At 39.6% G+C, this 22,448-nt stretch overlaps 1 protein-coding gene across 4 annotated transcripts in view; it reads right to left on the bottom strand.

The window, feature by feature from the left end:
• The window catches only part of CUL2 (cullin 2), a 51,919-nt gene extending 31,350 nt beyond the window's left edge, over window positions 1-20,569 (bottom strand). Inside the window, exons 1-5 of one of the 4 annotated variants that reach the window (XM_030491648.1) lie at window positions 20,485-20,569; window positions 16,975-17,113; window positions 10,064-10,166; window positions 8,062-8,156; window positions 1,267-1,372 (exon numbers count right to left, since the gene is read on the bottom strand). In XM_030491648.1, coding sequence (XP_030347508.1) covers window positions 1,267-1,372; window positions 8,062-8,156; window positions 10,064-10,166; window positions 16,975-17,093 — 423 coding nt within the window. In that variant the 5' untranslated portion in view covers window positions 17,094-17,113; window positions 20,485-20,569. Of the gene's footprint in view, window positions 1-1,266; window positions 1,373-3,246; window positions 6,113-8,061; window positions 8,157-10,063; window positions 10,167-16,974; window positions 17,114-20,262; window positions 20,454-20,484 lie in introns of those variants that run through there. The other 3 variants (XM_030491639.1, XM_030491658.1, XM_030491667.1) reach the window with 3 other exon arrangements.
• Window positions 20,570-22,448: the final 1,879 nt, after the last annotated feature.

Raw genomic sequence — 22,448 nt, 5'->3', positions numbered from 1 at the left:
CCAATTACAAAGACAGTATTTGTTAAAGAGAAAAGGAGTCTTGGTGAGTGAAATAATGAAAAACTCATTAGTAGAATTCGTAGACATCATCATCTGAACATCTTCATCAAAACCCAAAGGCTGCCAGCTACAGTTTGAGAACCTTGACCCTCCCCATAAGCTGCCCAAGTGATAAGCTAGGGATGCGCCATCCTAGAAACGACTGCTGGGAAGCTTGAAGAAAAGTGCGAGTCATTGTCCTTCCTTAAGATTCCGTCTACATGAGGGAAACGAAATACCTAAAAAAAGTTGAATTATTTTGCTGTTCTTTGGTAAATATATCGTAGGGCAGAAAACTATGGACAAAAGCTGCCACTACTGTCCTTCAGGTGATACCTCAGAATGGAGCAGCACATTGAAACAGGGGAAGAATTCATTACACAACAGCATCACACAGCACCAAGCACAAGCCTAGACCTATTCCCAGCCCCCAAAGCAGATGAACTAACAGTGATTCACATAGAGCTAAAAAGACTACCTTTGACAACTGTGGAAACAGGCTCGGCTAAAACTCTGTCTGAGGAAATAAGGAATAACATTTATGCCATTTTGAGATATCACAAACTGTGCAGCAATATGTACTTTCAAGCTCTGATAAGCCTTTACAGACGCCACTGACTAGCAAGCCTTGGAAAGGACACAGGTAGCTGAGAGAAGAATTTTCATTCCTGAACTGCCTTGACTTAAAGTACATCATATTTCTGGTGTTTTTTTTCAGTCCACCCCCCAGCTTGTCAGCCTTTTTAAGTCTAGTTTTTCTTTCAAAATGCCTACCCAAGTTGCTAGAACAGAGTACAAAACAGCTTGCCTTAGAAAAGAAGATGTACAGAAGACTAATCTCCAAAAAAGCTGTTACATTTTGTGACATCAAGAAACAGAAGCCTAAAAGTAGTATTTCAAGGGTTTCCAAAAACAAAAGCAGTGCTTCTTCAAAATATTTTCTAGATAGTAGCATCACTTAATAAACCATACTTTTTCTGCAAAGTGATATCTATTATCACATTTTAAACCGAAGCCCTCCAGTAGTTTTCATATTTGCCCCCATCACTATATTTTTCTACATCAAAACTGTAATCTCATTTTACAAAGGGTTCAGTGCTTATATCTTCTACTGTATTAACTATTCAGATTCTGTGACCCAGAAAAGTCAAATTTAAAAGGACAAAGCTGGACATATAGCACTTCTGAATACAGTTTATATCCACTCCTACTTTCAGAGATACTTACCTCTCCTATTTCCATCAATGGCTCATTCATATCCACCCCTCCATAACCATACTGAAGATCAGCTTCAGTCAATTTGTTCTTCTTAATAAACTGTGTGTTGAGGTACCTATAGAAATAAAGATATTCAAATCAAAACGGGCAAAAATTAAGCTTGTAGGGTTTTACCTTTTTTAATAAATTTGGAATCATGGAATGTGTTCCAAGTCACAAAAGATAACCTATTTTAACCAATGCCATTGCTATATGTAGGAAATTCTTAAAATACAAATTGCTTCAATTTCAAAGACCTTACATCATACTAAAATAGTACGACGTTAGTAATTGAGATACCCAACAGTAGCATGAGGGACCACTGTCAGCACTTTCTTGGTGTGCAATATATTTGTGTAAAAATTCAACTTTTCAACATACACTACCACATTACTCATACACATACATGCAAAGTAACTGCTAAATTCTGAACAGTTGACTAGTACTAGAGTGATAATAGTTTGTTTAGTTTTAATGATAGAAAAATATTGCCAAGCATCAGCTATTTTTAGGTAAACATGTATTTACTTCTACCTATAATGTTTACTGTTTTGCATTTCTCTGAGACTAACACACAAAGATAGTGTCAATTTTTACAGGGCCAATATTTGTCAGTTAGGATCCCTTACTCAGGTCAGAATAACTAGCAAACCGCTGTATTACAAATTTTAAAGAGAAGAATTTGGAGAAATTGTTTTAATTAACAGTTATAAAAAAGAATGTTATAAATGCTTTAATTTAGTATTTACTATTGCATGTATAGTTTTTATAAAGAACAGAAAATGGTTTCTGTGCAAGACCTGATAAAACATCCCTCTTAATTCTCAGTATTCCCTTAGAAGAAATACAATTTCAGTTTAAAAATGAACAGAGTCCAACGAAGGAAGACTTGTGCAGTGGTGACAAGCTGGAATACAGCTGACTAGCCTACTTTCAGATCCAGAGTCTTACATAGTACTTTAAACTACTCTGCTACCATCAATAACCACCATAAATTGTAGATGCGAGTCTGTGTAGAAGACTATAGGCCTGCCATTTCACGACCAACTTGCGTGGACACCCAAATAGCTGGAACACAAGCCTTAGGCATGCTCCTTAACGATACTTCTCATCTCCCCCCAGTGAACAAAGGCAGCAGCCACCATTCTGCTTTTCCCTGTTAAGCTTACTAAAAAGGAAAGCCCTATGCTTTCCTCATTCACACCCTCTCTCTTCCATCAGTACATGCCTTCTCAGCAAATCCAGATCGGGCAACTAATTCATCTTAAAACTAACATAGCCACAAGTAAATAAACAAATCTAACCTAGATCAGGTAGCCAAAGCAAAAAGGGGGTGGCAAGAAGTAGGCAGTCAGAAACACTGCTGGCAAGAGCTTCACCACACTCTGCCTCAAAACCAAATTTGCCCACATTTCCTCTCCCCTTATCCTACTTTCACCATCAACTTCTAGAATGAAGCACAAGCAAATAACTGCGAAGCATGTGCAAACAGTATAATCTCAAATCATGTTCTCCACTGAAGTCATAAACCATTTTTCACCTTGAATAACTACTTCAAATACTTTATCTGTATTTCTTACTTTTAGAAGACAATCCACAAGGTTCATCTGTAACTTACTCTGAAGACAAGAGTTGGTCCTGAATTGATAATACCAGAAACTGCCCACTGACTCTTGCTACTTTTGAGATAAAATGAAATGTCTGATCACACAGCTCAGGCCCAATTACTTGAAAGCACACCTGTGTGAGCTTATGCTTTACTATCTGATGAGGAAAATGGCAACAAGATAAGAAAGTTGAGGTTTGTTTCTTTTCATGCTATTAGCAAAGCCATATACCTTTTGGTACCTACACCTCAAAACACACCCATCAAGCTTCCACTCCAGAAAGAAGCTAAAAAGTTTGGAATTTAGAAGACTGTTACAATACTCGTTCAAAACAAATACCTACTTTACAGCAGAATACTGAAAGGCAGTGTTCCATCTAAAACTAACAGTATCAGGAAAATGTCTGGTACATGAATATTTTTGTGGGCAATTTGTTTCAAGGATAAGGGACTTGATAATGCAGCAAAATAAAAGGATAAGTTCTTTTACAAGGTATTTAGCAAAGAAAAAAACTGCAAAAAGAAAAAAGTTAAGAATTAGAAGGGTAGCTAATTATTTGGGACAGGTTACTTGGTAACTTTCAAGTATTCGGTACTTTTAGATCAACCAAGAATAAGACTTTAACCACAGGTTACTGTTCTAGACACAGTGACCACATTCCCAAAGCAATGTTACACATCTCAATAGCCCACAGTGTCCTTGAGGGGTCGGATTTCAAAAGCCTTGTCAGATGGACTAGAGTTTTTTTTCTTGTAATGTTTTACTTGTTTTCAGTAGTTTGAATTACACACTCCTGGATAAGAAACAAATATTAGTGTTAGCAAAATAGACATTGTGAAATTTAGCTTGAATGTAATAAACCTAAAAGCGTATCTATCTCAAGTCAGCTCCTGGTTATTTTCTTACATGCACCATGATAAAGCCAAAAGAATTTACGTCCTTTAAGCCTTTGTCCATCCATGATATGATACCACAAAGCAACATGTGTTTATCTGTATGTCCAGAAGTACCATATTTCTTTAACTAAAAAGGGTTGACACCCTCTATTCAGATTTTTTTCCTCCTCTGAAAGCTCTCCAAAGATAAACTTCTGCATAACCACCCTTTTTGGTCCCCCCCCATTCACTTCTCCACTCACAGTCAGACTGCTACACTGATCCCCAAAATGGCACGTGGGTCTAGCAGAACCGTATACAGGAATAAACCTGAAGTGCTAAGGAAATTGCTTTCTGAAAATTGCACCGAGAGAATGCTTCTAACGATTTTGACACGCCACTGCAAGTGCTCAAGGACAAAGAAATGGATAGACAGTATGTGGCAATATCATCCACTTCACTGATGTATAGGAGGCAATTACAAAAAGTAACTAATTAGCTAGGATTATTAGAGTTAGTTTTCAGCAGCATTCAGTTTGGTTTTTGAGATTTTCTTCAACTCGCACAATTAAATTGCTTTGCAAGCTACAGAAAGCATATGCAACTACATGAAGAGATAAATGGGTACATTACAGTGCAAAGCATGAGACATTCAGAAGATGAAGATAAGCTCCTCAGAGGAGCACAGAGAAAATACAAGAAACAATGGACACAAGCTGCAGCATGACAAATTCCAAACAGACATATAGGGAAATTTCTTAGAATGAGTAATCAAGCACTAAAACAGGCTGCTCACAAAGGCAGCAAAACTTCTGTTCTTGGAGGAGTTCAGAATTTGACTCAACAAAACCTTAAGCAACCTGGTTTAACTGTTGAAACTAGCCCTACTCTGAGCACAAGGTTGAAATGGATGCCCTTCAGAGTTCGTTCACACCTACTTTTGCTAATGTTTCCATGAAAACATGCAATGGCAACTTCACAAGAGCTATATTAAAAGCACCAAACCCACTGTGCTTTATACAAGCAGAATGCTTCAACGTGTCTAGTAGCATGCACACACAAGTGCTCTGCACTGGAAGTTTTCATAATTCAGTATCTGTTCTGATTCACTCTTAAAACACAGATTACTCACTGGTTTACAGATCTGTAAAATAGGGTTAAAGTAATTTACCACAATTTGAAGATTAGCTAATAAATGAAAGACATTTCATTATGAAGCACTGCAGATACTAAAACCTTATTAACCCAACAGCTGTATCAAAATGATGAGACCAATAAAAAATAGCTGATATGGAAGTAAATCTCCCACAGCTACCAAATACTGTAGCCTAAAATGAAGACAGTTCTATCCATGGAAGAAGTTTCAGTAGAAAATATTGTTAACGTTGGATCTCAAACGTTGATGGCACTTCTTGTTTAAATCTTCACCACATTTATTGTTACATAATTAGTACACAAGATTAAGACCCGGAGCTTCTTAACACTTAGAAAAAAGGGAAGTGGAGAAGAGGACTGGAACTATTATCAGTTTGAACTGTGTTACAGTTTACTGTTGATATTATTAGAATCAGAATACAATTTACTCCAATCATGACAAAACTGGCTGAAGTTTAATCCTGAAAGAGAAGGAAGATGTCTCACATAAAAAGTACAAAAATAAAGGGAAGTAAAATTAGCCGAAAGGACTAAAAATTACTATACATTAATATGTTAGCATTATTACAAGTGTTTTGGGAAAAAAAAAAAAAAACCCACACAAAATGGAACAAAGCAAAAGTTGCACTGTGTGTTTACTTTTCTGGATTTTATTATGAGCAGATTTTAAAACTTCAGCTGTTAAAAAAACAAAAAAAAAAAAGAAAACTCTCCAGGTTATTTGAAATAAAGGTACACAAACCAGATGTTTTACAAGTACAATTACCCATTAAAACACCTACAGCACCAAGACACTGATAAGCCTCCATGTCCTGCATTGTTTTTATCTATTGCTTTTATTATCAGAACTAACAAAAACTGAAGAAGTTTTTTTAATATGAAGTGTTCCTTAGTCCATCAGTTTTATCACCCTGGTTTAGTCAAGCATGTATAGGATTTAAGTTTTCAAAATTAATCCAAACTTGTTTTCCTAGTAAAATGCAAGTGCGGGGGTGGGTAAAAAAACCCCAAACTAAAATCAACACGAAAGAAAGAAAACATTGACTCTATTGCCAGTCACAATTGGTCTTGAATTTTATACATTTTGCTCAAAAGGAAAGCATGTCACATTCTAGTAGCATTGCAAATATTACCTATCAAGGTAGAAGCACAGCTGTGAGTCTATTTAAATTTTAAAGGAGTCTATTTAAAAACAACATTAAGATTACTTGCTGTAAAGATTAATCAGTTTTCATTGCTAGAAGAATTATACAAATTAGATCCTGGGATGCAACAGAGTCGACTAATCTATGGTACTTTTTTGAGAGCAGGTGTGCAAGTAAGAAAAGAACTAGAACTGTTTTATAAAAAAGTCTTCAGAAGTACTTTCACCCAAAACATTCTCTCAGAAAACAAAAAAGTGACATAACACTTAATGAAGTGTGTCCAGTGCATGAAAGTCATTATGACCCTCCTAACCAAGCACTGGATTATTTCTTACCTTCATGTGAGAGGGTCTTTTAGTTCCCATTACAATGTACGTTTTATTACTGAAGAGGAAAAAAAAAATCATACTTTCACAAAGTCAAAACCTTTAGAAACTTGTAAATGATCGTATATGACAAAACTTGGAATTTCAACACAAAGGAAAAACATATAGTATTGAGGTAAAATTATTTCCAACAGAACACCTAACAAGTATGTTTTCTGAACCAAAACACCATATGCAGAGCAGGAAGAAGAGCTACAATGGGCAGAGCTGGCATGAAATAACTTCAGAGTTTAAGAGCTTGGCTTCACGGATATGAATGACACTCTACTGAGCTTATATCTATGGACAGGTTGGTTTGTGTGCATAATAGCTGTCTGCGGGGAAAAAAACTGCCCTAGCTTGTTTAAAAATAAAACAAAAAGTCAGGTTCACACTGCTGGAGAAATATTTTAATTTGCTGATCTATGACCAGAAGCACTCAAGCACTCAGCAAAACTGTTGCAGAAAGCAGAATCAGCAAGAGTCATATGCATTAAATAGGATTTTTCTTTTCGCCCTGTATCAGCTTCCCAGTTAAGTCAGTGACACACTATGGAACTAAAGTTTGCAAGCCCAGGATGGATTCCATCACATTTATTCCCAGTCTGCTAGTGATAATTTAATAGATTCTACAAGACCACACATACATCTCCCTAACATAATAGTAAAGGTCTTCAAATCCTTTGTAAATCCTCACATCATGCCATCAAATAAGTACAATATTAACAGTGCCTTGTAAGTTATATTTACCTACTGAGTATCACATGCATAATGGGGACTTGAATGTTCAACCTACAGTCAGAGTGGAATTAAAATTCAAATCCTAGTAAATCCGAAGCCATCTCAATACAGTTATAATTCTAGCAGCTCCTGAATAGGTAAGTTTCATCTGCTCAAGCTATTACTAGTCGCAACAAAACACATTTGTGATGCAGGAAACAGTAGAAGTACAAAAACAACATGGGTTAGTTATGCTCTTATTTATAGACTTGGCTCAAATCTTCTAAAACAAAAAAACCAAAACCAAACAATGAGTAAAACTGATCGCCTGTAGTCTATTAGTTTCTGAAGTTCTCAGAAAAGAAATAAGGAGTAATTTTTATGCCCTGTGCAATCCCTGTAGTTCAGACATTCACCTGAAAAGAAAGGACCCGAAGAGCACATAAACTTGTCTGAAAGGCTCTTCTAGAAGGGAAGTCTGTGTTTTTGCCAAGGTACATGGCTAAGCTTTGAAACAAACCATGCTGGTTCAACTGGACACTTCAGTACAATGCCATCCTTGTAGAACACCTACGATTATGAGCTACTTCACTGCAGGTTGATTAGCACCAACATATTTGGCACTGCAACATCAGAAACAGAGGTAGAACATATTAGTAATGGAAGAACAGTAGGAATCATCTTATATAATTCCTTCAGTGGCAAGGTGCAGTGCACAGAAAAACCTGTATAAGAGCTTGAGGCATTATTCCTTTTTTCTTGTGTTCTGTCACCATAACTATGTTCTCTTCAAAACTGACCCATATTCAGCTACTGCTCTCTAATAAACATTCTTCAACTTAAGCTGCACATCACTGTAATAATTTGAAAAGCTTAATAACTCATTTGAAAAGCTTACCTGTATAAACAGTCCATATAGTCTGCCCCTTTGCTATATTCCTCCCAATATCTGTGATACATAACCAGTACTTGCTCTTCAGCTTCCAGAACTCTCTGCGAAGGAAGGCACACACCCCCCCCCAAAATTAGTATGAAAATAGCATACATACATAGAGTTGTAACAGGATTATCATTTTAGAATAACAAACACGTATTCAAAATTCAAACCACACCCGAGCTTTAAGCAGTTTAAAAATAACATTGTCGCAATGACCAGGAAACTAACAAATCTTCATACTACAAATTTTGTAGTATGAAGTACCAACTACGAAAGTTTTGGTAAGCCAGCTACAACAGCTTTATTTTACATTTAAAAAGAACAAACCCTATAATGTATTGTTTTCTATTGATCTTTACAGAAGTACTTGCTTGAATAAGCATGGTTCATACTCTCATGCTGGTGGGACAACTCAAATAACTATTCCCGCTCTGATGCAGATCAATTTTAAATTCATGCAGCCACATGCACTCTGAAGGAGTTGCCTAAGTGTAACCACTTAAAATCAGCTTTACTGGTTAGACAAGCTCTTATACTTAACAAGAATCCTGGAATAAAGTAAGTTTAACAAAGTGCAGATATTTACAAACTTAAATCATGTCTTAAGTTCTGTAAATCTAGGCCCAAATCCTTCGGAATTTAAGCAAATCATCATCTAAAAAGCTGCTGATGTACTGAACTTCTCAAATTATATTCCTACTTCAAAGGAATAAGTTCAACAACTTAAACTAGTACAATTTGTGAAGGAGGATGAGATCCTAGGAATTCAACTAGAATTCTCTCTAGAGTATGCTCTGGCTCAAGCAGCAAAGAATCCTATGCAAAAAATAATGTAAAAGAGGAAATCTAGTAGACAACACAGATTCAAGAGTGCTTTCCTCTGCAGTAGGAATTTTGGAAAGGTTTTCCAAAATTATTTCAAAGACAAATGGTAGACAGTCAGTTAAAAAAAAAAAAAAAAAAAAAAAAAGATGCCTGGATGTATGCTTTCTGCTGCGTCCCACAGCTTCTACTATGCTGACACCTGCCTAATTATCCTAAGTGAGCTCATTCAGCTCACTAAATAAATGAGGAAAAAGATTTTTTTGGCCAAGCTGTCATTTTAGTGAACTGATTTAGTCTAGCAAAGTGTCAGAGGTATCCTCTTTTCAACCAGTGGAACAAAACATTAAAATATCCAGTCTGTCTTGTAAAATACACAGGCAACTAAGCTCAAAAAATAGCATCAAGCCATTCAGCAGTACTATCAAGCATCTGCAATTCTTCATTCCCTATAAAGACACCAGAGACAGGTGGACATCTTGTTTAAATCTACTTCTCTTTTTACTGAAATACAAGGAGACACTGTTCATCCATCCTATATACTCCAGATAATGAATCATAATTCTGTTGAAATTGGCTGTCTTAGCTGATGAGACAGAAGTTAATTCACAGCTATACAGGTATATAAGTATTGTTATTTGCCATAATAAATAATTTGACATTACTTCCTCCCCTTCCAAGCATTTTTGTCATTTTATTTCCCACATATTTCAGAAGTTTTCTTTGGTAGACTACATACAATTGGTATCTACTACAGTAGATACTTTTACATTGTAACAGAAGGCTAATGACGAACTACAGCACATTTGGAAAATGAGGACATTTCTGTAACTTGTTTAATTATAAGCCTTCAGCGCAAAAGAACTTACTTTACAAGCCCATTAATATTTTATATAAACCATAATTATTGGTTTAAAAAGAAAGTTCTTCCGTGTCGCATACAGACATTGTCTACATTGTGTTGTGTGACGTGTGTTGAGATATCGGATACACATATATTCCATCTCTGTAACTCTGTCACTTGCAATTTAATCACATAAAATCTGCACACCTTCATACATACAAAACAAACAAAACCCCTTACTCAAGTCAGAAGAGAACAAACAATACCTATACGTACATCATTAAGTGTATACATTACCTTGTGCAAATGGCGTACATGATTTTCCAAAAAAATTTTAGTCTCAGTATAAAGTCTCTCTCCGAGAGGTTCAGGATAGGCCACACACAAAGCATAAATGTCTCTGGGCTCGAAGTCAAGGTTTGTATCCACTTGAAGTGTGAAAAGTGATCAATGAAATTTAAGATTTACAGAACCTTTTTTCCTTCCATACGCTCATTTTAGATTTTTTTATTTTTTTAACATTTGAGCACAAAAGATAAAATGGATTATTTTCTGAAATTAGTGTAAGTCCTGATTTGTGAAGAATCCAGGTTCCTAAGTTTTCAGCATCGATAATAATTTTTAAGTAGTGGAAGGCAAAGGAATGTTAGAGCTAGAATCCTGGAACTTCTGGCAGCCCCACGTTGACATGGCTTCTACCACTTATTTGCCATCTATGAATATGATTACCTCAAAGTGAAAAAAACAGTTTTCATCCAAAATTCTTCCTCTCAATCTGCAGCCAGTGTGAAACTGAGACTCTTTTTGGATAATGGAAAGAGCACTAATTAGGTTGAGTGTGATTAGTCAGCTATGGAGCAGAACAAACCTAAAGTGAAACTGACTTCAGGTTTTCCTCCCCCAAGTCTAAAATAATTTAGTGTTCCTGCATTTCCTCCCCAGTTCCACAGGTAAAACAATTTTGTGGGACACTGGAAATTAAGTCATCGCAATGCTGGTGTGGATATAAAACCTTTGTTTTATTTTTAACCATAATTACCATTTCAGTAATCCTGTTTAGATCACAGCCACGAAAAACAGTTGTACCTGCCCACTTAAATAGGAAGCAGCTTTAGCCTTTAAGGTGGTTTTGTCCCTGAAGTATCTTCAGAGCTACACCTTTGGTTTGTAAGGCTTATATCAAGTTCTAAAAAAGTTACTTGATACTTTGTCAGGAAAAGAATTTATGATTAAGAACTTTGCTTTCAGAAAAGTCAAGCAAGGATTAAGTCAAGCTCGAGGTGAACAACTGTGGGAAATAAAATAGTTCTCCAAAAATCACTTTAAAACATCATGCTTATCCACTAAGTTTAAGCACTTTATAAAACCAGCCACACTAGAAATAATGATTTAGTATGGATTACTTTTTAAGGTAAGCTCTTCAATTAAGGGAACACACAAGATCTGCTTTCCTCTAGTCTACCTTAAAAAAGCATATGCCTGTGTAAAAGGAGATAGAAGACATAAGGACAGTTGACAAGTCACCTGCTTCATCTACAGAACAGTGTCAAGCTTTCATCAGACAGTTCTCCCTAGAGCATGTTTCATTTTTTATATAGAAGTACTATTCAAAACAGTGAAGATACTAATGTAGGACAACTAAATGGGAAAAAGCCTTTACATGGCAACTGGAATCTCAGAGAGCCCAAGCAGAGTCTAATTCCAAGTACAGTTTCTTCATCCACACATATCATCTGTACAAGTGTTCTCCCTGGAATGGCAAGAAGCATTAAATGGAAATCCCAACAAATAAAACAGGCAATAGTCACTGCTTTGTAACAGTAGCTAGCATTACATTACACCAACCTACAAAGTTATGACCAATATAATACCAAAACAAACTCTTAAATTAGTAGTGAAGAATGAAAAGTTTTCTTAACCAGATTGTAAAGAACAATTGTTTTTCACACATTCCCCCCCTCAAATGAATGTTGTCATTCTAAGGATGGTCTGTAGTTGCATACATCCTCAATATCATTCAGACTGCAAGCCTCTTCACTATGCAAATAAGGTATTTGTAAGAAAGTAAATTCCAAAAATAGAAATTTTTTTAAGCTACTCACAAGCAAAGGGGACATGACTTTTTTTTTTTTTTTTTCCTTTTTAGATCTACAACTACACAACCTGAATCACCCAAACTGTTACGGATCTCTGCTACAAGAGCAACTTACTTCAAAGTTAGAGGAAACAGTCTTCATCACAACGGCACAAGAAAATAATAATGGCAGCTTATCCGATAAAAGCGGCAAACAAACTTTTCTGAGTTTATCTAGCCTTCAGTTAGGAGTCCAGATGACTCGACTGCTGTAAATAAGTTTTAGCTGTGATAAATCTACTTTAAAACTGTCTCTCTACTCCTTCCTGAAGATGCACATCTTCCAAACTTGCTTTTCCTTACTCTAGAGAACAGTCAAACTCTTGCAAATGAAGAAAGCCGAATCTAGTATTCTTCCTTGACATATGACACTTAGTTTCCACACCTGCTGAAATTAAACTAACAGCTTAATCACAGAAGCGCTTCCACAGGCATCTGACACATTTTGCTGTATCAACCAAATTATAAAATCAACTCCAGACTCTACTTGCTAGATACTAAGTTTCTCTGGATTGTCTACAAAAGAGAGCTACCATGACTCTCAAAAACACGTTACAAAGTAGCTTTGCTACAAAAAGTTCACATTCTTGCTCAGTCTGTACTAGTTTGTTAATCTAACAATACCTTTTGGTCTAGAATCCAAATTTAAGTGTAGTGTTCAAAATGCGGTAAATCTCTTAACCAAAACAAAAAAGCTGTTGAGGGAAGATGAATTTGTCCAGTGATGAATTAAACATCACTGGTATTTTACTCCATAAACTTAAAGCGCGCTTTTTTTTCTGGGCTGCTGTCCCCTAATAATATCAGGAAGCAGCCTTTACTGCTCAGTAATTTAACGGTGAAAGCCATCTGTCCTTCCAGTTTAGCACATAGTTTTGCAGAGTGAAAAAGGTCAAAGGAAGCTGAAGCCAAACTGCTGCTTAGGGGCCTTCACTCTGTCTTGAGAACATCAAAAGCCTTGTGCGATTCAAGTGCTTCAGTAGTTGCTACGTGAGGGGCATTACCCAGCAATGAGAAACTGAAGCAATTCCAAACTAAGAACAAAAAAAACCCCAAACCAGCAAATTACCATCAATGAGAAAATACTGCTTCCAAGCCATAAAAGCTCACAAATATTGTCCTCAGGGTTAAAAAAAAAAAAAAAAGAAAAAAAGAAAAAGAAGCATCTAGTTAAGACCATGTATCTACAGAAGATCTATTCAAAACCTTCTGTTAACAGTCTAAAGTAGAGCTTTTGGAAAATTTCTGTGACTGTTACTCTGCCCCTGCTTCACAGAGCACTTGAGGACTCAGAAAGAATTACGATTACATGAATTTTATTTACTCTTTCTTCTCTTTGGGCTGGTTCTTATGTTAAAGATAGATGTTTATAAGTTTCTGGTTCCTCATTGGATCCTTGTAAAACAGGGAATTGGAGGAGGGAGAACAAACATCCAGAAAAACGGAAAAAGCAGCAGGTGGCAATACTGCATACTTCAAAGATAATTTCATTTTGCAGTATGGCTACCTTCCTCCCTGCGTACTGTTCATCCTATTTATTTGGTTGGTGGAAAACCCAAGACAACAACAGGAAGATTCTGGTGTTCTATCTGCTCAAAAAAAGTTCTACCGCTAAAAGGTAGTTATCAAAGTACAGTTGAACTACCACTCTGTAATCAAGCTTCATCAGCCTCTTTAAGAGCACTCCCTAGCCTAAGGAATATTTAGAGGCAAAGTCTTGAAAGTTACACAAAGCATTCATAATAACCAAATTATTGTAAATAGTATCTCAAATAGAGAGACATAACTGTCACTTGTTTACCAGACAATGAAACAACTCCAGAAACATTTCTTTCTGCAGAGACACTTAAAGGAAACCTGAAGGACAAAGGTGGCTCAAGATGACTCACAGTTTAAATAAAGTGACATATGGCCTTCCAAGTGATCTTTTGCAGAAGATTTTAACTCTTACACAGTTGTGGTTCCCAGCTCATTGCCATTCTAGCATTTCAAGTTTGAGATATAAGCTATACTTAACAATAAAATTACCATCAGAGTAACAAAGAAAACACTGTATTACGGACAAACAAGTTCTGGGGAAGTAGTGAGGCAAAAAATAGTTCCAGAAATGGTACATGCCCAGCACAAGCCTCTCACCCCTAAAATTCTATTAGTCTCCATACACCATATGATCTCAGCTGTCTCAAGCAGCACAAGAGAAAGCAAACAGTTTTTAGAATACACTGCTGCAGACTGAAATAAGGATTCCTATCTTTTGTCTCCACACCATTGTTTCAACTAGAGAGAGACTACAAGTGGTACTATAAATTAAATAACCTCTATGAATTTCATTAACACACAGTTCAAATAATTTGTCACCTTTTTATGCTGCTTACTAAGCAGCAAGAAGAACAGAGTTAATACGACATCTCTCTAAAATCCCTGTAGTGTTAGGAAACTGATTACTCCAATTAAATTGAATCTAACAGAGAATAAAAAACTAACAAAGAAGAAGACAATGTATTTTTTAAATGTCACATCTTCCTAAAACATATCATTAAGTTTTCTTTATATATTTAAGCTGGTAAAAGCTTTCACAACCTGTATAGAGTTGCCAGTTTCACCAAGTTATTGAATACTCAGTGAACAGCTTGTGTTAAAACAATAAATTTGGTTAAAGGTAGCAGAAGTACCAAACAATCAACATTCAAGCTGGGAGTTCCAAGTCACACAAGCTCCTCAGGCCATTCAGCCACCAAGAATAAGCTAAAAGGCTCTTGCCAGTGCCAAATCAGGCACAGATAGTGCCACTTTCCAAGGAACATTATTTAGAGATGATAGCAAGTAAGGTCTTATGAATTACATGCCAAACGATTCTTCCAAGACTGCTTCCCGAGTCTGCTATTGACAAGCGTTCCTTTTCTGATGTTCAATTAACTGGAGTAAATCCCAAAAGAGGATCAACAGCAGACTTGTGTACAAGGCCTTCACGTAAAAAGTTCTAAATGAAACAGTGTGACAAGAGGAATCAATCCAACATCCCATTCAATTATTCTTTTAGATTTAAATCTATTTTAGGTGCCCTTGATGAAAGGTTTAGAGCTTTAAGCTCTAAAGTTAACCACTTGTTGAAGACTAAAATACGCGATCCTCAAAAACTGCTTAGAAAGAATGACTACAGCACAATTTGTCAGCACGTAAGCGCACAACTGAACAATTCAAAAAGTCTGTAAATCTTGGAGCAATTTAAACTTCACTCCAAGATAAGGTGAACAGCCACGCCCCCAGAAAAGGTTATAAAACGAAATAGCTCCTTAAAGATTGTTGCACCATTGAACAAGACTCCACCAGGTCTACGAGCAATTAGATTTTTCTTTTATATGTTTATACACATGCACAAACACAAAATGCAGACACACAGGAAAGCAATTCAGAGAAATGGTAACACATTCAGAAAGAGAAAAGACCCTAAAGTCTAGCTCCTGCACACAGAATAAGCTTACATTGTAAAAATCTAGGTATAAGAACCTTCTCAGGAGCTTCTTTTTTTCACCCAGAAGAATTAACAAATGAATAAATAAGTCTAAACCATTCTTTCCCCCTACAATTAAGCCAAACTCAGTCAAATTGCTGCTGAACAGCTGCAAAGCCTCCTAATGTTCTCTAATTATTCACCACACTGTAATGGCTAACGAAAGCATAGACACAGAGCACAGTATAACTGCTGAGAATAGTGTCGTGGTTTAAGCCCAGCCGGTAACTCAGAACCACGCTGCCATTCACTCACTCCACCCCTTTCTTCCCTCTCCGCCACTCCCGGGGGGATGGGGAGGAGAATCGAAAGCATGTAACTTCCACAGGTTGAAATAAGAACAATCCAGTAACTAAGGTATAATGCAAAACCACTACTGCTACCACCAATAACAATAATGATAAGGGAAATAACAAGGGGAGAGAATATAAAACTAAGAGGAGAAAAGGAAAAGAAAACAATAAATACAAATGATGCACAACACAATTGCTCACCACCCGCCAACCGATACCCAGCCCGACCCGAGCAGCAATCTGGGCCTTCCGGGTGACTCCCCCCAGTTCATATACTGGGCATGACGTGCTGTGGTATGGAATACCCCTTTGGCCAGTTTGGGTCAGGTGTCCTGTCTCTGCTTCCTACCGGCTTCTTGTGCCTCTCCTCACTGGCAGAGTATGAGAGACTGAAAAGTCCTTGATCAGGGTAACCATTACTTAGCGACAACTAAAAACATGGGTGTGTTATCAGTGTTGTTCTCAGACTAAAGCCAAAACACAGCACTGCACCAGCTACTAAGGAGAAATGTAACTGTTACAACTGAACCCAGGAAAAATAGTTGCACTTCTTCTAAAAGAAGTAGTTCGCTGAAACGTAAATCTTGTAAAAAATTACAAGTCCATTTTACATGTAAAATGCAAGCCTTTCACTACAACAATAGAGGTACAGCTGTGACTTGAACGGCAAGAACATATGATCACAGCTAGAAAGAGTAGTAATTTTTAAACACAGCTTAACTGTCAGGAATAGAGGCAATAACAGTGGAGGGAAAGGAAGAAGGCTTTTTTATAAACCCTTGCTATAGAAATGGCTAATATAGTACAGTACACTTGGAAGTGCAGAGAGAGACATCTTTCAACAGAACAGCCTCACCATCCCCCACATCCCCAAATTCAAAGGTATGCATTCTCTGTCTCTCATGCTTCCCCTCCTAAGCATTCACTTAAGCATAGAAGAAAAAAAATCATCACCAGAATTGGGGAAATTCAATGCATGTACTTACGTGAACAGCTATAGCAAAAGCTAAGGTTAAGAGCTACTAAAAGCGAGTAAAACTCAGACCGATTTATGTTTTATTACCAGCATGATTTTCATGTAGAATACTTCCCAAAGATACATAATTTCCTATCCCTCTCAATGTTTTCACTGACCCACAAGCTTAGTAACAGATAGAACCTTATAATGAGCTTCTGATCAAGACCACTGAAATTGCTACATAACGCAAGCCTACTCCGTGCTAAACACATCATGCAAACACATTAAGCCAGATCCTCCCTTAAAGGATACGAGAAGCGATCATTCCACGTTGCTCTTTCAACATAGTCCAACATAACAACAGCTTTAATTGTTGTTAGAAGTTTGTTCCATGTTTCATCAAAGTCAACTACTCGTGGTTTCAAGGACATTGTGGGGCTTTAGTGTTAACCTGTAGAAGAATTAAACATGTCAGACAACACTGCACAATAATTTAAAAAGAAAAAAAAACCTGTTTCCTTTGAAATTTTCAATTTAAACTTTGCACACTGTTGCACCACCATGATACAGCAACACAAAGAACACCCACCTCTGTTTCCACACCCTCCAAAATCAAGCTCACAAGCCCTTACTTTAAACATTATGGAATGGAACATTAACGTTGCACGAGTAGCTTATAACACCGACTAATCTAACAACATCATGCCCCATGAAGTTCATTACCTTACTAAGCTGCCTATTTAAGAGTGTCACGTGAAGAAAACAACCTTCCTATAGATTGTAGTTTGTTCACTTTTTTACAAAGATACTTTCAGCTGTATCCAACAGAACTTTGGGCAGGAACACACTGAGCATATTACCAGAGTATGTGAATTTACTACACTCAGTTTGTAGCCTACATTCACCTCAAGCTTTCATGAGACATTTTTGGTGTTATATTTAAAAAGCCACAAAACCCAAAAGCTTTGATCAGGACGACAAAAAGAAAACACATCTAAACACAGAGCATTATGCTGAGCTTGTGCAGCTTAGTGCACTGTGCAGCAGGACAAATGGTGAATTCTTTTGAAGAAGACCCAGCTTGAAAATGCAGAAGCTGTGTTACTAATTTCATATAAAAGATACTGCAAGAGATTTATTGAAGGAAAAACATTAAATTCCTGAAATAAAACTAGGGAAAAGGGTACTTTAAAAAGAGATGTCCTGAAAGACACAACTGTGGAGGCCTCTTCTTTGTTTCTATTTCTCTGTGCTATACACCTAATCTAGAAAGGACATGGTGCAACATACCATGCACAACGCAAGTCTAATTCCTGCTCAGAAACACGACACTGTAAGCATAAAATAAAAAAATTGAAAGAATACTTATGTTTCCATTTTAAACAGATGGACAAGTGACTTTTAATTTGTCTTCCCAAGTTTTCAAGGTCAGAAGGCAAAAAACAGACAGCTAGTGACAGACTTGAGGCACAAGCGGCACACCTCTACAAGGGAAAGGATCAAATGTCATGCTAAAACGCTATTTAGCAACCAGCTCACTACGTTAACCACTACTGGCTTTTAATTTTCTCAGGCAGATTAGTTCTCTCAAGCTGCAGGATACATAGCTTCTCAGTCGAAGAAAAAAATCCCCCAAAAACATCAGGTGCAACTTTTACACTGTAGGCATACAAAATGCCACCCTGACTAACTAAGCAGGCTCCTTAACTGCTGTGAATTCAGAAGGTTGTTTTCTTCTATCTGCAACACAACAATTCCCATCTAAAATGTAATGGATGTATCACCCAAGCCACATTTGCTTTGATTTCATGAAGAAACTGAGTAGCAACTAACTAATATCGAGGAAGTGGTATTATCCCAGGTTTTATGAACAGGAAACTTCTTTAAGGAGAACTAAAGCTCAGAAAGTGGTGCATAAACATTTACAGCTCAGTGGAAACATCTGTTATATTTGCAACACGGTTATTACCACTTTTGGAAATAAAAGAAATCTTCAATCCATGTATGTCAGTAGCAGCTTACTACACAGAAAATCAGTGAGAACTGACAAATCCAATAGATACCCATCAAAGAAAGTAAGTTGAAAAAGACAAACTGATGTATGTTTCAAAGAAACATGAACCTCGGTAGAAGTAAACAACAGTAGAGCTCACTTCCAGGAAGTGCAAAAGAAAAACAAGCAATAGTCTTCTAAAAGCTCTAATATTATTATTCTTCTGGAAAACACAGGAGTATTTTCAGCCGACCCCAAGAAAAAAATAATCATGGTCCACAAAAATTGTAAGAATCCTTGTAAATTCTTGGGTAACAAAGTTATACTTCTTTGAGTGTTACGTTATAGGCTATTCTCTCCTAAACACACCTGGTACCTCCAAGGTAAAAGAACCATTCTGCCACTGATAAGCATATCTGAGGGGAAGAAGGAAGGGTGAAGAAAAAGTCGTCCCCACCATACATCACACAGAATCAGTAATACTGTGCTTAGTATCATCAAAACCTATTAATATGTAAATCATTATGCATCCATATACTCAGAAAGGTATTTTGGAGTTAAACAGTTTAAGACAGAGCAGGCTGTTTGGCATTCTCTTACAGCTTTCACACCAATATGAATCTAAATGTGTTTTACAGACATGTTACCAACCACAGTGTAACTGTTTCTGCAAGACAGTGGGGTTTTGGAGTTGCTGTGCTTCAACACGTGTTGCGCACAAGCTCACCAGCTTACAGCATTAGATGTCTTCTACTGATGCAAGCAACCTCCGTGATAAAAATTACAGCGAAGCAAAATATCTATCCCTATTTAGGGCTTATACTCTTCAGGGGGTGGAAAACCATACCTGTTTGACAAGCCCTACAGTAACCTGACGTTGTTGAAACGTATTTACACAAGAATAACGAAAGCATGTTGCTTCCATCACCTCGTTCTTTAAAACACACCGCTGTCACACTGAACACATTTGTTCATGCAAATAAATGCAGAGTTTTGGCCAGCATCAAAACCCACCCCGAATTTCCAGCTTATTTAGACATCTCGAGAAATATTACAAGCCAGTGGTGGTTGAACAGCCCAAAGCAGGAGCACTCACATGTCAACAGCGCTGCCCGCCCCACCCGTGCCCCCCAGATCCCCGTCCGCCCAGCAGCAGCGGGAGCACCCCGCTCCCCACGGCCCCCCCGCAAGCCGCGGGCAGGGGACGTGCGCTCCCCCCTTCCCTCCCCACCAAAACAAAAGCGAAACCGGCTGAGAGTGCAGCGAGGAGGGACGACCGGCCCCGCCGGAGAGGCCGCACCACGCCCTCCCCGCCGGGCCAGGGCAGGACCCGGGGCAGGGCCCGGCCCGCGCCCCGCCGCGGGGGGAGGGCGCTGCCGCCACACCAGCACCACCGAAGGACGGGGGCTCGGGGCGGAGCAGCGGACCCCAGCGGGGACGACCCCGCGGGGCGGAGAGCAGGGGGCCAGGAGGCAGGGCCGCCGCGCCCCATGCGCACCCGGACCAGCCGCCCACAGCGCACGGAGACCGCCGCCTCCCCCTCGGGCGCGGGGCTCCCTCCCGTTGGCCCGGCGGCGCTCCCGGCCGGGTCGGGCGCGAAAGGTTACCTGGCGGCAAGGGGCCCGAGTCAGCGACGCCCGCCCGCCGGCCGGCCTGCCTCGCTCCCTGCCCTGCGGCCGCGGTCCCTGCCCCGCTCCGTCCTCACAGCGCTGCCATTACCCAAGCCGCTCGCCCCTCGCGCCCCGCCTCCCCGCCGGCGCCGCCACTGCCGGGGGCAGGGTGCGGTGCGGCCGCAGCGGGAAGGGTGCGGGGCCGCGCCGCTTCCTCACCCGCCGCGCTGTTGCGCTGCGCGCCGCCGTCCCCTCTCCCCGCCGGCGACGCGATGGACGGGGGGGCGACGGGCCCCGGTGCACCGTCACTTTCCGACCCCTGCTCCCCCGCCTGAAGAGAGGGGCTTGGTACAGCCCGCTCTACGGCAAGCACGGGCGGCCGTAATTCCCAGCAGCGGGTCGGCTCGCGGCCGCATGGCGCATGTCCCCGCGCACGCGTCGCTCCTCCGCTGGTGACGGTTCCCCTCCCGCGCATGCGCGCTGCCCTCCCGCCTGGGCGGGGGGAACCCAGGGCACCGCGCGGGCCGAAATGGAGTCTCAGCGGCCCGGCGGGCAGATAGCCGCGGGCGGTGGGTGGCCGGGCCTTGTGCGGGGCTCCTCCGCGGGCGCGGGGTGTCTTGGTCTGCAGGGGGGCGGTTGAGGAGATCCCCGTTCCCCAGAAGATGGAGGTGTCCCCGTCCCGGCGCCTGCCCCTGGCTCCCCGTGCGGGCTGCCAACTGCGAGTAACGCGCTTCCATCACCTGCTCAAGGGGGAAGGGCTCTTGGCGGCGGCGGTGCTATGCAGGGCCGGGCCAGCCCGGCCCCTCCGGGGCCGCTCACCTGCCTCCGCGGGGCGCTGTCCCGCCGCTGGCCTTGCCGTGCCCTCAGTTCCGTGGCTGAAAACAGCAACAAAAAGTTTTTAATTCGAAATAACCAAGTAAAATCACTGTGGAGATGAAGTAGTTTAGTGTCTTCACGTGTTCTGAGCACCCGTATTTCCCGTGTCAGAGGTGGCCTAGATCTGATGATGCGGGCGCCTTTGGGACTTGCACCAAGACACGACTAACAGCGATGCGCTGCTCAGGGAGCGCTCCCAGCTCGCTCACTTCTCACTCGCAGTACCTAGTCTGCTCCCTTCCATGTGGCAGGGAAATGTGGGCCTTTTTCCCAGTGTATGTTTTAAAGTTGTCTGTAGTTTTCATGGGAGAAAGACTGTGGGACAGACAGATGAGAGAATGGTTCCGAAGTACATCAGAAAACATGTAAACCCAAAATGTTAAGTGCAAAAGTGTAACTTTTTTGTCGATTTACCATGGCTCTCTGAGCTGTTTGGCAGAGGGGTACCTATTGTGATTCCTAAGAGCAGGGGAAACATCTGATTCCTGAAGGCTGTTTCGTCTCCCCCTCTCCAGAGGAACTGTGGATTCATCTGGAATGCTACAGAAACTCACACATGAATCTTCTTGTGGCAGCTTCTTCATTATCTAGTGCTCCTGAACCCATCCATTCTTACAAACCGAACAACTTTTTGATAACTGTATCCCTTCTGTGAGTAAAGATTGCTATTCAGAGACCCTTCGACAGACATCTACTAGATTGCAAAGAAATATGTAGTGTCTCCTTAGGCTATTATATAATCTGCTTGCTGCTTTTCCCATATGTGCATGAGTACAAATACATCACACAAACTACTTTTTAAGTACATGCTTTTTATTTCCTTCATAAAAGGTATCTGTTTCCAGAAAAGTCTGAAAACCAGCTCACTATAAATTTAGCCATTTAAATTTGTTTTTCTTTTCTCTTAGGAAGTTCAGATATGTGAGAGAAAGGGAGACAATAGGAAAACTAACTGTCACTCAGAAAACCCACCAAATTCAGTATAGTTATTACTAATATAATTGCTGCATTACTCAAAATATAACGCATTTATAATTCTAATTTCTTTTTTTTTCCTCTATTATTTGGATGTTTCCTGCCAGAGGGAAATCTCTGTTTGATTTCAGCCCACATGTTTGTTTAATTATGGAAATGCCAAACAGCTGCTCTTACAATGCGAGAGTTTTCATGCCTCTCTGCTCCTTTACATGCTATTCAAGTACACCTTTTTTTCCTTTCCAACTGAAAATAGCAACACTGCAACTCTACAGCTGGTACAGTTAAGTTGTGTTCTGAAAAGTGACTCAAAATTCTTCTAGAGTTCTTGT

The sequence above is a fragment of the Strigops habroptila genome, chromosome 1 (genome assembly GCF_004027225.2).
Source record: "Strigops habroptila isolate Jane chromosome 1, bStrHab1.2.pri, whole genome shotgun sequence".
Classification (NCBI taxonomy): domain Eukaryota; kingdom Metazoa; phylum Chordata; class Aves; order Psittaciformes; family Psittacidae; genus Strigops; species Strigops habroptila.
Note: the sequence above shows the minus strand (reverse complement) of the source record. Positions and strands in the feature narration are given on the sequence as shown.